This window comes from Salvelinus namaycush, unplaced genomic scaffold (assembly GCF_016432855.1).
Source record: "Salvelinus namaycush isolate Seneca unplaced genomic scaffold, SaNama_1.0 Scaffold3016, whole genome shotgun sequence".
Classification (NCBI taxonomy): domain Eukaryota; kingdom Metazoa; phylum Chordata; class Actinopteri; order Salmoniformes; family Salmonidae; genus Salvelinus; species Salvelinus namaycush.
In genome coordinates this window covers 1-16,129 of record NW_024059916.1, presented here as the reverse complement: position 1 = coordinate 16,129, position 16,129 = coordinate 1, and the positions used below count along the sequence as shown (strand labels likewise).

The 16,129-nt window shown below is 45.9% G+C and overlaps 1 protein-coding gene across 1 annotated transcript; it reads left to right on the top strand.

Moving 5' to 3' along the window:
* The first annotated feature begins 778 nt into the window (after window positions 1-778).
* On the top strand, window positions 779-5,337 carry LOC120039813 (eomesodermin homolog). Its single transcript, XM_038985184.1, has 6 exons — window positions 779-1,406; window positions 1,803-1,957; window positions 2,107-2,228; window positions 2,826-2,981; window positions 3,839-3,900; window positions 4,578-5,337. Exons 1-6 carry the CDS (start codon window positions 892-894, stop codon window positions 5,335-5,337), a joined length of 1,770 nt encoding a protein of 589 aa, XP_038841112.1. The 5' UTR covers window positions 779-891.
* The last annotated feature ends 10,792 nt before the right edge of the window (window positions 5,338-16,129 follow it).

Here is a 16,129-nt window from a genome sequence, read left to right as displayed (position 1 = left end):
CCTCTCACCTTAATAATTCTGACCTAGCTCATAACTACTTTATTGAGGCCAAATATACTGACTACGACTGTGATATGTGGTTGCCCCACCTAGCTATCTGTAGATGAATACCCTTGACTGTAAGTCACTCTGGATAAGACCGTCTGCTAAATGAATAAAATGTATTAAAATAATAATAATAATTTAAATAAATAAATCCAAATATAGGCTAGCCATGGGACGTAGGTCACTCCTTTATTATTGAACATGTACAGAGCAGAATAAGAGTCATGCCTCTCTGACAGGTCCTTATCTGGGAGATGTGGTGCAGCTCAAAGTTTCAGTATCAGACTTACTGCGCAATGAGATTTTGTATGAACTAAAACATTTAAACTGACTTTAAAAAAAAATCTGTTAATATCACCCCCCCCCCCCCCAAAATGGTAAATATATGTGTACTGAGCCATCTATCACGATCCATCCTGGAAACCACACCCATGGCCTTCACAGCAGATTGGGAGTGTGAAACGGGCATCACGCAATCACCCGTGCAGGTTATCACAGGGGAGCAGCTCGTCAGTTTACACAGTGGTAACTCAGTGCACACGGCCAGCAAGACAGGCAGGAGGACTTCCCTGCCTCTTGATTTACAGTAGCCTGTAGCCAGTTAGCCCGTTTAACAGTATAGGTCTATAGCCTATGCGATTCTAATTGGAATATTTTCGATATACTTTAAAATATATATAATTTAAAAAAAACTTTTATTTCTCAAAAGGATGCAGAACTTTTCAAGAAGATCCCTGGTTACGGTGCGTCTCCAACCCTTCTGACAGAAGCCCAGGAGAAGAATTGGAAGGGGAAAAAAGACCGTGGGACCGAATAAAATTTAATCTTGCCTGACAAAAAGTTACCATGCTCGGAGAGGGAGAGAGCAACACCTTTCCTTCCCCCAAGGACGCGCTCCGCCCGGAGGAGAGGAGAAAGTCCCCGGTGGTGGGTGCAGATGACCCGGCTATGGCCGGCAGCGCTAGCCGATACACCGACGGACTCGGGCCAGACCGCTATTATATCTCAACCCCATCCAAGCAAACTGGAGACATGGCGAGTCCATGTTCGTTATTCCCTTATTCCCAGTCCGGTACCGTTTACACGGCTTCCGGCGGATCCAGATATTCGACATCGCTTCACTTCAGCTCGGTGTTGCCTCCCACGGGATTCTCCTCGGCGGGACGCAATCAGTTCGGCTCGGCCTACCAGTTAGGACAGGGTGGATGTCTCTACCCTCCATACAGCACCGGGTCCGGGATCGGCTCGGTGCCCCTAACCTCAGGCACGGGGGTGAGGGCTCAGGTCTACCTCTGTAACCGGCCTCTCTGGCTCAGATTCCACCGTCATCAGACCGAGATGATTATCACCAAACAGGGCAGGTGAGTGCGATGTGGCCAGCGGCTAAAGACGAATGCTTCGGTTCGGCGGGTGCCGAGTGTGCTTTCATACTGTTGTGAAACTGTATTCTCTGAAACTCCATTTAAATATGGGAAAAGGTGCTTGCATACTCCATTAAAATATGGGAAAAGGTGCTTGCATACTCCATTAAAATATGGGAAAAGGTGCTTGCATACTCCATTAAAATATGGGAAAAGGTGCCCGCATGCTTAAAAGGATGCCATCATCAGTTCGATTGTATTTATATTTAATGTTGTGAAACTGTATTCTCTGAAACGCACCCACACATTCAATTTGTTCTCAAATTCTCACCAGATCTGGCACATTTAAAAACACACACACACACACACCCATTTGAATCCCTGTGTGTTTACCAGGCGGATGTTCCCGTTCCTGAGTTTCAACCTGATGGGTCTGAACCTCTCTGCTCATTACAACGTGTTTGTGGAGGTCACGCTCGCGGACCCCAACCACTGGAGGTTCCAGGGCGGGAAATGGATCACCTGTGGAAAAGCGGACAATAATATGCAGGGTATGATCCTAGAAATTATAGGCAGTAGAAAGATTTTAAACCATTTCTAAATAGTTTATTACATTACATTTATTACATTAACCACAGCGATTATGAAACAATCTTTGTATTATTATTTTATTATTATTATTACCGTTTTCCTTCTTTAGGAAACAAAATGTACGTCCATCCTGAATCTCCCAACACGGGAGCACATTGGGTGAGACAGGAGATCTCCTTCGGCAAACTGAAGCTCACCAACAACAAAGGAGGCAGCAGCAACAACGCACAGGTGATGCATTTTTTATACCACCTGTACGGGGATCATTTTAAAGAAGAAAATAAATATTCTAATAAGCCTGGGAATGTATTGATTTTTGTACAAAATATTTTCATAATTTAAAAGTAAAAAAATAAAATCTTCCTACTGTGGTTAATGTGTAACTTCTAGGCTCACAACCACATTGTTTTAAATGCAAAAGAAAATAAATTGTTATTATTGTTATTATTATGAAGATCATACATACATACATAGATATCTTGATTAAGTCAAATCCTGGAAACTTTCGCATTAAAATTGCATTGACGTCAGTGGTATGTGTCATTATTAAAAAATAAAAAAAATTATCTTATTTTACCTTTAGTTAACCAGGCAAGTCAGTTAAGAACAAATTCTTATTTTCAACGGTGGCCTAGGAACAGTTGAACAACTGCCTTGTTCATGGGCAGAACGACAGATGTTTTACCTTGTCAGGTCTGGGATTCGATCTAGCAACCTTTCGGTTACTGGCTCTGACCACCTGCTGCCCCACCACCTGCACCTGTATAGGATTTGGCCCACAAAATAAGTCTTCTCCATTGACTTTCTGTTTTGTTTTTCTGTGTATAGATGATAGTCCTTCAGTCTCTTCATAAGTATCAGCCACGGCTACACATTGTTGAGGTGACCGAGGGGTTGGAGGACATGAGCAGAGACCCAAAGACCCAGAGCTTCACCTTCCCCGAGAACCAGTTTATAGCCGTCACGGCTTATCAGAACACTGATGTAAGGATGCATCTCTCTCTCTCTCTGTCCTCTCCCTCTGCTCGCTCTCTCTTTTTCTCTCTCTCTGTCCTCTCCCTCTGCTCGCTCGCTCTCTCGTTCTCTCTCTCTGTCCTCTCTCTCTGCTCGCTCTCTCTTACTCTCTCTCTCTCTGTCCTCTCCCTCTGCTCGCTCTCTCTCTCGTTCTCTCTCTCTGTCCTCTCTCTCTGCTCGCTCTCTCTTTCTCTCTCTCTCTGTCCTCTCCCTCTGCTCGCTCTCTCTCTCGTTCTCTCTCTCTGTCCTCTCTCTCTGCTCGCTCTCTCTTACTCTCTCTCTCTGTCCTCTCCCTCTGCTCGCTCTCTCTTACTCTCTCTCTGTCCTCTCCCTCTGCTCGCTCGTTCTCTCTCTCTGTCCTCTCCCTCTGCTCGCTCTCTCTTACTCTCTCTCTCTCTGTACTCTCCCTCTCTTTTTCTTTCTCGCTCTCTCTCTCTCGTTCTCTCTCTGTGTCCTCTCCCTCTGCTCGCTCTCTCTTACTCTCTCTCTCTCTCTTTTTCTTTCTCGTTCTCTCTCGCTCGCTCTCTTTCTCTCTCTCTGTCCTCTCCCTCTGCTCACTCTCTCTTTTTCTTTCTCGTTCTCTCTCGCTCGCTCTCTTTCTCTCTCTCTGTACTCTCCCTCTGCTCGCTTTCTCTTTTTCTTTCTCGTTCTCTCTTTCTCTCTCTCTGTCCTCTCCCTCTGTTCTCTCTCTCTCTCTCTCTGTCCTCTCCCTCTGCTCTCTCTTTCTATCTCTGTCCCCCCTCTCTCTCTTTTTCTCTCTCTCTCACAACCCTTTTATGTCATTATAACACATTGAGTTTTCTAATTGCTTCTCTCTTTTTCCATAGATCACACAACTGAAAATTGACCACAACCCTTTTGCAAAAGGATTCAGGGATAACTATGATTCGTGAGTATCTTTAACGTTTCAGCCATATTGATATTCACTTACAATGACCGTAACACAACAAAGGTTTTTGTGTGATGTCTTATCCCTGTCACGTTTCGTTATACACAGAGTGGACAAAACATTAAGAACACCTTCCTAATATTGCGTTGCAGCCCCTTTCCCCCCTTTAGAACAGCCTGAATTTGTCAGGGCACAGGACTCTACAATGGTGTCGAAAGCGTTCCACAGGGAGGCTGGCCCGTGTAGACTCCAATGCTGTGTCAAGTTGGCTGGATGTCCTTTGGGTGGTGGACCATTCTTGATACACACAGGAAACTGTTGAGTGTGAAAAACCCAGCAGCGTCGCAGTTCTTGACACACTCAAACCGGTGTGTCTGGCACCTACTACCATACCGCATTCAAAGCCACTTGAATATTTTGTCTTGCCCATTCACCCTCTGAATGGCACACATACACAATCCATGTCTCAATTGTCTCAAGGCTTAAAAATCCTTCTTTAACGTGTCTCCCACCCTTCTTCTACACTGACTGAAGTGAATTTAAGGGAAATCAATAAGGGATCATAGCTTTTCACTTGGATTCTCCTGGTCAGTCTATGTCACGGATAGAGCAGGTGTTCCTAATGTTTAGTAGACTCAGTGTACATTCTCCATCTCTCTTCTCCTATGATATTCTAGGATGTACACAGCTCCAGAGGGCGACCGACTGACCCCCTCCCCCACAGACTCCCACCAGATCGTCCCAGGTGCCCGCTACGCCATGCAACCTTTCTTCCAGGACCAGGTCATCAACAACCTGCCTCAGAACCGCTTCTACAACAGTGAGAGGACAGTACCCCAGACCAACAGTCTCTTTTCCCCCCAGCCAGAGGACAGCGCCTCCCAGAGGTGGTTTATCTCCATGCAACAGGGACCAGCTGGCCCCAACAAGCTGGATCTCAGTTCCTACGAAGGGGACTACTCTAGCAGCCTGCTCCCCTACGGTATTAATTCCCTGCCTCTACAGAACTCCCACGCTCTCACCTACTACCCGGACTCTCCTTTCACTTCCATGGCAGCAGGATGGGGCTCTAGAGGATCTTACCAGAGAAAGGTGACCACAGGCTTGCCCTGGTCCCCTAGACCCAGCCCTACTGGGTTCCCAGAGGACCAGCTGTCTGTGCCCGACAAAGACAAGGCTCAGGGGGAAGGGATCAATGGCAGTAGTGTTGGTACCATAGCTTCAACGTGGACTGATACTCACTCTTCCACGCTGAGCCTGGAGAAAGCTGACTCTGGGGCCGTGGTGTGTAAAAGGAGTCGTGTGTCTCTGAGTGGATCCGGCACAGAGAACTCCTCCACTGTAAAGTGTGAGGATGTGACTGCCACTGACACCTACAGCAAAGAGTCATCTGTTTCTAAAAGCATGGCTTACTATTCCTTCTACACAAGCCCTTAATTATCTTGTTTCTTGTCACCCTTTAAAAAAATCTTTGATGCCAGATTTCCCCCTTTTCGTATTTGTTTTGGAGTTCCAAGTCTGTTGGTTTTCTGCCAAACCAGTGCTCACCTATACCAACCTTACTCACCAGGTATACCAACCTTACTCACCAGGTATACCAACCTTACTCACCAACCTTACTCACCAGGTATACCAACCTTACTCACCAACCTTACTCACCAGGTATACCAACCTTACTCACCAACCTTACTCACCAGGTATACAAACCTTACTCACCAGGTATACCAACCTTACTCACCAACCTTACTCACCAGGTATACCAACCTTACTCACCAACCTTACTCACCAGGTATACAAACCTTACTCACCAAACTTACTCACCAGGTATACCAACCTTACTCACCAACCTTACTCACCAGGTATACCAACCTTACTCACCAACCTTACTCACCAGGTATACCAACCTTACTCACCAACCTTACTCACCAGGTATACAAACCTTACTCACCAACCTTACTCACCAGGTATACCAACCTTACTCACCAACCTTACTCACCAGGTATACAAACCTTACTCACCAACCTTACTCACCAGGTATACCAACCTTACTCACCAACCTTACTCACCAGGTATACCAACCTTACTCACCAGGTTTTTTAACAACATGTGACGGGACTGTGTGATTTTTAACTATCTATGATGGACTGTATGAATTTTTCTTAAAAGTGCCAGAGTATTCGATTACAACCCAGCGGGTTGTGTTATAATGTGTATTGTCCTTCAATGTACCCAGTGATATGTGTTTGTACAAAATATGCCTTCACATTGAAGTTTTGTTTACATATGTTACTAATGTATTGAAGGCTTGTGAATATGATATTTGTTGCACTGTAAAATGTGAGGGAGCTTGTATCAAATATACTGTACATTGCAATGTTAAGAGTTTTTATGTTTTTTGTTTTTTTTTGTAATAAAAAAAAGCTTTGAGCTTCATTATCCAACTACTGAAAGAATATGAGTGTTTGGTCCATCAGAGTAGTGAGTTAAAGATAACAGCCTAAATCAGGACTATACCATCGACTCTTATATCTACAACGCAATACGGTCTCCGTCTGTACCATTTATATTTTATTTAACGAGGCAAGTCATTGAAGAACAAAATTATTATTTACAATGACGGCCTACCCGGGGAACAGTGGGGTAACTGCCGGCCTACCGGGGAACGGTGGGGTAACTGCCTCGTTCAGGGGGCAGAACGACAGATTTCTTTAACCTTGTCAGCTCGGGGATTCTATCCACCAACCGTTTCGGTTACTGGCCCAACGCGCCGACCACAAGGCTACCTGCCGCTACCTGCTGCCATCAAGGTCCAGACATCTTGGCAGTCTGTTACTTCGGTTGCTACAGGCTCAGAAATACATATCCTCTCTTTTGGTCACAGATATATATATGTTTCATTGTCACACACCGGATAGGTGCAGTGAAATGTGTTGTTTTACAGGGTCAGCCATAGTAGTATGATAGGTGCAGTGAAATGTGTGGTTTTACAGGGTTGGCCATAGTAGTACGATAGGTGCAGTGAAATGTGTTGTTTTACAGGGTCGGGCCATAGTAGTACGATAGGTGCAGTGAAATGTGTTGTTTTACAGGGTCGGGCCATAGTAGTACGATAGGTGCAGTGAAATGTGTTTTACAGGGTCAGTCATAGTAGTACGATAGGTGCAGTGTAATGTGTTGTTTTACAGGGTTGGGCCATAGTAGTACGATAGGTGCAGTGTAATGTGTTGTTTTACAGGGTCGGGCCATAGTAGTACGATAGGTGCAGTGTAATGTGTTGTTTTACAGGGTCGGGCCATAGTAGTACGATAGGTGCAGTGAAATGTGTTGTTTTACAGGGTCGGGCCATAGTAGTACGATAGGTGCAGTGTAATGTGTTGTTTTACAGGGTCGGGCCATAGTAGTATGATAGGTGCAGTGTAATGTGTTGTTTTACAGGGTCGGGCCATAGTAGTATGATAGGTGCAGTGTAATGTGTTGTTTTACAGGGTCGGGCCATAGTAGTATGATAGGTGCAGTGTAATGTGTTGTTTTACAGGGTCGGGCCATAGTAGTATTATAGGTGCAGTGTAATGTGTTGTTTTACAGGGTCGGTCCATAGTAGTACGGCGCCCCTGGAGCATATTGCCGATGTTATAAAGAGGCACTCTGCTGGATTTGACTCTGATCATGAGTCAGAGCAATGGTCACCAACCTTTTCGGAGTCAAGGTCACCTTCGGAGTCAAAAAGCAAGCTAAGATTCATTTTTTAAAAACCCTGTTGAGTGGATTTCCCAGAAGCCTCAGTAGACTGTCATGAAGGTAGCCCGGTACCAGTTGAAAACGTTAATGGAAGTAGTTTAGAGTCTAAAACAGGGGTTAAATATGTTTAAAAATAAAGGTGTTTCTCTGAGATATCAGCCACGTCAAAACAAACCTCCTTTAGATTAGTTTCTTACTATCTGTTTTTTCATGTATGAATCTGTTACTCAATGTGTTTCTATGGGCTAATAGCAGTAAGGACAATGTTTCATCAAATCATTTGTTAATATATATATATAAATATATTTTTATATCTTAAGGGGTCCTAAAATTCAAAATACAGCAGTAGCCCAGGTGAGAGCCCTCCTGGACATCAGCGTGATGAGATATTATATATTGGAACAATCCGAGGGGAAGGAGAAGGGCTGAAGCTAAAAAATGAAGACACACTGAGCTAGGCTAATATCAATGAGGGCACACTGAGCTAGGCTAATATCAATGAGGGCACACTGAGCTAGGCTAATATCAATGAGGGCACACTGAGCTAGGCTAATATCAATGAGGGCACACTGAGCTAGGCTAATATCAATGAGGGCACACTGAGCTAGGCTAATATCAATGAGGGCACAATGAGCTAGGCTAATATCAATGAGGGCACACTGAGCTAGGCTAATATCAATGAGGGCTCACTGAGCTAGGCTAGTATCAATGAGGGCACACTGAGCTAGGCTAATATCAATGAGGGCACACTGAGCTAGGCTAATATCAATGAGGGCACACTGAGCTAGGCTAGTATCAATGAGGGCACACTGAGCTAGGCTAATATCAATGAGGGCACACTGAGCTAGGCTAATATCAATGAGGGCACACTGAGCTAGGCTAATATCAATGAGGGCACAATGAGCTAGGCTAATATCAATGAGGGCACACTGAGCTAGGCTAATATCAATGAGGGCACACTGAGCTAGGCTAGTATCAATGAGGGCACACTGAGCTAGGCTAATATCAATGAGGGCACACTGAGCTAGGCTAATATCAATGAGGGCACACTGAGCTAGGCTAGTATCAATGAGGGCACACTGAGCTAGGCTAATATCAATGAGGGCACACTGAGCTAGGCTAGTATCAATGAGGGCACACTGAGCTAGGCTAATATCAATGAGGGCACACTGAGCTAGGCTAATATCAATGAGGGCACAATGAGCTAGGCTAGTATCAATGAGGGCACACTGAGCTAGGCTAATATCAATGAGGGCACACTGAGCTTGGCTAGTATCAATGAGGGCACACTGAGCTAGGCTAATATCAATGAGGGCACACTGAGCTAGGCTAGTATCAATGAGGGCACACTGAGCTAGGCTAATATCAATGAGGGCACACTGAGCTAGGCTAATATCAATGAGGGCACACTGAGCTAGGCTAATATCAATGAGGGCACACTGAGCTAGGCTAGTATCAATGAGGGCACACTGAGCTAGGCTAGTATCAATGAGTGCACACTTAGCTAGGCTAATATCAATGAGGGCACACTGAGCTAGGCTAATATCAATGAGGGCACACTGAGCTAGGCTAATATCAATGAGGGCACACTGAGCTAGGCTAATATCAATGAGGGCACACTGAGCTAGGCTAATATCAATGAGGGCACAATGAGCTAGGCTAATATCAATGAGGGCACACTGAGCTAGGCTAATATCAATGAGGGCACACTGAGCTAGGCTAGTATCAATGAGGGCACACTGAGCTAGGCTAATATCAATGAGGGCACACTGAGCTAGGCTAATATCAATGAGGGCACACTGAGCTAGGCTAATATCAATGAGGGCACAATGAGCTAGGCTAATATCAATGAGGGCACACTGAGCTAGGCTAATATCAATGAGGGCACACTGAGCTAGGCTAGTATCAATGAGGGCACACTGAGCTAGGCTAATATCAATGAGGGCACACTGAGCTAGGCTAATATCAATGAGGGCACACTGAGCTAGGCTAGTATCAATGAGGGCACACTGAGCTAGGCTAATATCAATGAGGGCACACTGAGCTAGGCTAATATCAATGAGGGCACACTGAGCTAGGCTAGTATCAATGAGGGCACACTGAGCTAGGCTAATATCAATGAGGGCACACTGAGCTAGGCTAGTATCAATGAGGGCACACTGAGCTAGGCTAATATCAATGAGGGCACACTGAGCTAGGCTAATATCAATGAGGGCACACTGAGCTAGGCTAGTATCAATGAGGGCACACTGAGCTAGGCTAATATCAATGAGGGCACACTGAGCTAGGCTAGTATCAATGAGGGCACACTGAGCTAGGCTAATATCAATGAGGGCACACTGAGCTAGGCTAATATCAATGAGGGCACAATGAGCTAGGCTAGTATCAATGAGGGCACACTGAGCTAGGCTAATATCAATGAGGGCACACTGAGCTAGGCTAGTATCAATGAGGGCACACTGAGCTAGGCTAATATCAATGAGGGCACACTGAGCTAGGCTAGTATCAATGAGGGCACACTGAGCTAGGCTAATATCAATGAGGGCACACTGAGCTAGGCTAATATCAATGAGGGCACACTGAGCTAGGCTAATATCAATGAGGGCACACTGAGCTAGGCTAGTATCAATGAGGGCACACTGAGCTAGGCTAATATCAATGAGTGCACACTTAGCTAGGCTAATATCAATGAGGGCACACTGAGCTAGGCTAATATCAATGAGGGCACACTGAGCTAGGCTAATATCAATGAGGGCACACTGAGCTAGGCTAATATCAACGAGGGCACACTGAGCTAGGCTAATATCAACGAGGGCACACTGAGCTAGGCTAGTATCAACGAGGGTACACTGAGCTAGGCTAATATCAACGAGGGCACACTGAGCTAGGCTAATATCAACGAGGGCACACTGAGCTAGGCTAATATCAACGAGGGCACACTGAGCTAGGCTAGTATCAATGAGGGCACACTGAGCTAGGCTAATATCAATGAGGGCACACTGAGCTAGGCTAGTATCAATGAGGGCACACTGAGCTAGGCTAATATCAATGAGGGCACAATGAGCTAGGCTAATATCAATGAGGGCACAATGAGCTAGGCTAGTATCAATGAGGGCACACTGAGCTAGGCTAGTATCAATGAGGGCACAATGAGCTAGGCTAATATCAATGAGGGCACACTGAGCTAGGCTAATATCAATGAGGGCACACTGAGCTAGGCTAATATCAATGAGGGCACACTTAGCTAGGCTAATATCAATGAGGGCACACTGAGCTAGGCTAATATCAATGAGGGCACACTGAGCTAGGCTAATATCAACGAGGGCACACTGAGCTAGGCTAATATCAACGAGGGCACACTGAGCTAGGCTAGTATCAACGAGGGCACACTGAGCTAGGCTAATATCAACGAGGGCACACTGAGCTAGGCTAATATCAACGAGGGCACACTGAGCTAGGCTAATATCAACGAGGGCACACTGAGCTAGGCTAGTATCAATGAGGGCACACTGAGCTAGGCTAATATCAATGAGGGCACACTGAGCTAGGCTAGTATCAATGAGGGCACACTGAGCTAGGCTAATATCAATGAGGGCACAATGAGCTAGGCTAATATCAACGAGGGCACAATGAGCTAGGCTAGTATCAACGAGGGCACACTGAGCTAGGCTAATATCAACGAGGGCACACTGAGCTAGGCTAATATCAACGAGGGCACACTGAGCTAGGCTAATATCAACGAGGGCACACTGAGCTAGGCTAGTATCAATGAGGGCACACTGAGCTAGGCTAATATCAATGAGGGCACACTGAGCTAGGCTAGTATCAATGAGGGCACACTGAGCTAGGCTAATATCAATGAGGGCACAATGAGCTAGGCTAATATCAATGAGGGCACAATGAGCTAGGCTAGTATCAATGAGGGCACACTGAGCTAGGCTAGTATCAATGAGGGCACAATGAGCTAGGCTAATATCAATGAGGGCACACTGAGCTAGGCTAATATCAATGAGGGCACACTGAGCTAGGCTAATATCAATGAGGGCACAATGAGCTAGGCTAGTATCAATGAGGGCACACTGAGCTAGGCTAGTATCAATGAGGGCACACTGAGCTAGGCTAATATCAATGAGGGCACACTGAGCTAGGCTAATATCAATGAGGGCACACTGAGCTAGGCTAATATCAATGAGGGCACACTGAGCTAGGCTAATATCAATGAGGGCACAATGAGCTAGGCTAATATCAATGAGGGCACACTGAGCTAGGCTAATATCAATGAGGGCACACTGAGCTAGGCTAGTATCAATGAGGGCACACTGAGCTAGGCTAATATCAATGAGGGCACACTGAGCTAGGCTAGTATCAATGAGGGCACACTGAGCTAGGCTAATATCAATGAGGGCACACTGAGCTAGGCTAATATCAATGAGGGCACACTGAGCTAGGCTAATATCAATGAGGGCACACTGAGCAAGGCTAGTATCAATGAGGGCACACTGAGCTAGGCTAGTATCAATGAGTGCACACTTAGCTAGGCTAATATCAATGAGGGCACACTGAGCTAGGCTAATATCAATGAGGGCACACTGAGCTAGGCTAATATCAATGAGGGCACACTGAGCTAGGCTAATATCAATGAGGGCACACTGAGCTAGGCTAATATCAATGAGGGCACACTGAGCTAGGCTAATATCAATGAGGGCACAATGAGCTAGGCTAATATCAATGAGGGCACACTGAGCTAGGCTAGTATCAATGAGGGCACACTGAGCTAGGCTAATATCAATGAGGGCACACTGAGCTAGGCTAATATCAATGAGGGCACACTGAGCTAGGCTAATATCAATGAGGGCACAATGAGCTAGGCTAATATCAATGAGGGCACACTGAGCTAGGCTAATATCAATGAGGGCACACTGAGCTAGGCTAATATCAATGAGGGCACACTGAGCTAGGCTAATATCAATGAGGGCACACTGAGCTAGGCTAATATCAATGAGGGCACACTGAGCTAGGCTAATATCAATGAGGGCACAATGAGCTAGGCTAATATCAATGAGGGCACACTGAGCTAGGCTAATATCAATGAGGGCTCACTGAGCTAGGCTAGTATCAATGAGGGCACACTGAGCTAGGCTAATATCAATGAGGGCACACTGAGCTAGGCTAATATCAATGAGGGCACACTGAGCTAGGCTAGTATCAATGAGGGCACACTGAGCTAGGCTAATATCAATGAGGGCACACTGAGCTAGGCTAATATCAATGAGGGCACACTGAGCTAGGCTAATATCAATGAGGGCACAATGAGCTAGGCTAATATCAATGAGGGCACACTGAGCTAGGCTAATATCAATGAGGGCACACTGAGCTAGGCTAGTATCAATGAGGGCACACTGAGCTAGGCTAATATCAATGAGGGCACACTGAGCTAGGCTAATATCAATGAGGGCACACTGAGCTAGGCTAGTATCAATGAGGGCACACTGAGCTAGGCTAATATCAATGAGGGCACACTGAGCTAGGCTAGTATCAATGAGGGCACACTGAGCTAGGCTAATATCAATGAGGGCACACTGAGCTAGGCTAATATCAATGAGGGCACACTGAGCTAGGCTAATATCAATGAGGGCACACTGAGCTAGGCTAATATCAATGAGGGCACAATGAGCTAGGCTAATATCAATGAGGGCACACTGAGCTAGGCTAGTATCAATGAGGGCACACTGAGCTAGGCTAATATCAATGAGGGCACACTGAGCTAGGCTAATATCAATGAGGGCACACTGAGCTAGGCTAATATCAATGAGGGCACAATGAGCTAGGCTAATATCAATGAGGGCACACTGAGCTAGGCTAATATCAATGAGGGCACACTGAGCTAGGCTAATATCAATGAGGGCACACTGAGCTAGGCTAATATCAATGAGGGCACACTGAGCTAGGCTAATATCAATGAGGGCACACTGAGCTAGGCTAATATCAATGAGGGCACAATGAGCTAGGCTAATATCAATGAGGGCACACTGAGCTAGGCTAATATCAATGAGGGCTCACTGAGCTAGGCTAGTATCAATGAGGGCACACTGAGCTAGGCTAATATCAATGAGGGCACACTGAGCTAGGCTAATATCAATGAGGGCACACTGAGCTAGGCTAGTATCAATGAGGGCACACTGAGCTAGGCTAATATCAATGAGGGCACACTGAGCTAGGCTAATATCAATGAGGGCACACTGAGCTAGGCTAATATCAATGAGGGCACAATGAGCTAGGCTAATATCAATGAGGGCACACTGAGCTAGGCTAATATCAATGAGGGCACACTGAGCTAGGCTAGTATCAATGAGGGCACACTGAGCTAGGCTAATATCAATGAGGGCACACTGAGCTAGGCTAATATCAATGAGGGCACACTGAGCTAGGCTAGTATCAATGAGGGCACACTGAGCTAGGCTAATATCAATGAGGGCACACTGAGCTAGGCTAGTATCAATGAGGGCACACTGAGCTAGGCTAATATCAATGAGGGCACACTGAGCTAGGCTAATATCAATGAGGGCACAATGAGCTAGGCTAGTATCAATGAGGGCACACTGAGCTAGGCTAATATCAATGAGGGCACACTGAGCTTGGCTAGTATCAATGAGGGCACACTGAGCTAGCTAATATCAATGAGGGCACACTGAGCTAGGCTAGTATCAATGAGGGCACACTGAGCTAGGCTAATATCAATGAGGGCACACTGAGCTAGGCTAATATCAATGAGGGCACACTGAGCTAGGCTAATATCAATGAGGGGCACACTGAGCTAGGCTAGTATCAATGAGGGCACACTGAGCTAGGCTAGTATCAATGAGGGCACACTGAGCTAGGCTAGTATCAATGAGTGCACACTTAGCTAGGCTAATATCAATGAGGGCACACTGAGCTAGGCTAATATCAATGAGGGCACACTGAGCTAGGCTAATATCAATGAGGGCACACTGAGCTAGGCTAATATCAATGAGGGCACACTGAGCTAGGCTAATATCAATGAGGGCACAATGAGCTAGGCTAATATCAATGAGGGCACACTGAGCTAGGCTAATATCAATGAGGGCACACTGAGCTAGGCTAGTATCAATGAGGGCACACTGAGCTAGGCTAATATCAATGAGGGCACACTGAGCTAGGCTAATATCAATGAGGGCACACTGAGCTAGGCTAATATCAATGAGGGCACAATGAGCTAGGCTAATATCAATGAGGGCACACTGAGCTAGGCTAATATCAATGAGGGCACACTGAGCTAGGCTAGTATCAATGAGGGCACACTGAGCTAGGCTAATATCAATGAGGGCACACTGAGCTAGGCTAATATCAATGAGGGCACACTGAGCTAGGCTAGTATCAATGAGGGCACACTGAGCTAGGCTAATATCAATGAGGGCACACTGAGCTAGGCTAATATCAATGAGGGCACACTGAGCTAGGCTAATATCAATGAGGGCACACTGAGCTAGGCTAATATCAATGAGGGCACACTGAGCTAGGCTAATATCAATGAGGGCACACTGAGCTAGGCTAATATCAATGAGGCACACTGAGCTAGGCTAGTATCAATGAGGGCACACATGAGTGCTCGGCTAAATATCAATGAGGGCACACTGAGCTAGGCTAATATCAATGAGGGCACACTGAGCTAGGCTAATATCAATGAGGGCACACTGAGCTAGGCTAGTATCAATGAGGGCACACTGAGCTAGGCTAGTATCAATGAGGGCACACTGAGCTAGGCTATATCAATGAGGGCACACTGAGCTAGGCTAAGTATCAATGGAGGGCACAATGAGCTAGGCTAGTATCAATGAGGGCACACTGAGCTAGGCTAGTATCAATGAGGGCACACTGAGCTAGGCTAGTATCAATGAGGGCACACTGAGCTAGGCTAATATCAATGAGGGCACACTGAGCTAGGCTAGTATCAATGAGGGCACACTGAGCTAGGCTAATATCAATGAGGGCACACTGAGCTAGCTAATTCAATGAGGGCACACTGAGCTAGGCTAATATCAATGAGGGCACACTGAGCTAGGCTAGTATCAATGAGGCACACTGGAGCTAGGCTAATATCAATGAGTTGCACCTTAGCTAGGCTAATATCAATGAGGGCACACTGAGCTAGGCTAGTATCAATGAGTGCCACACTGAGCTAGGCTAATATCAATGAGGGTCACCTGAGCTAGGACTAATAGTCAATGAGGGCACACTGAGCTAGGCTAATATCAATGAGGGCACACTGAGCTAGGCTAATATCAATGATGGCACACTGAGCTAGGCTAATATCAATGAGGGCACAATGATGCTAGGCTAATATCAATAGGGCACACTGAGCTAGGCTATATCAATGAGGGCACACTGAGCTAGGCTAAGTATCAATGAGGGCACACTGATCTAGGCTATATCAATGAGGGCACACTGAGCTTAGGCTAATATCAATGAGGGC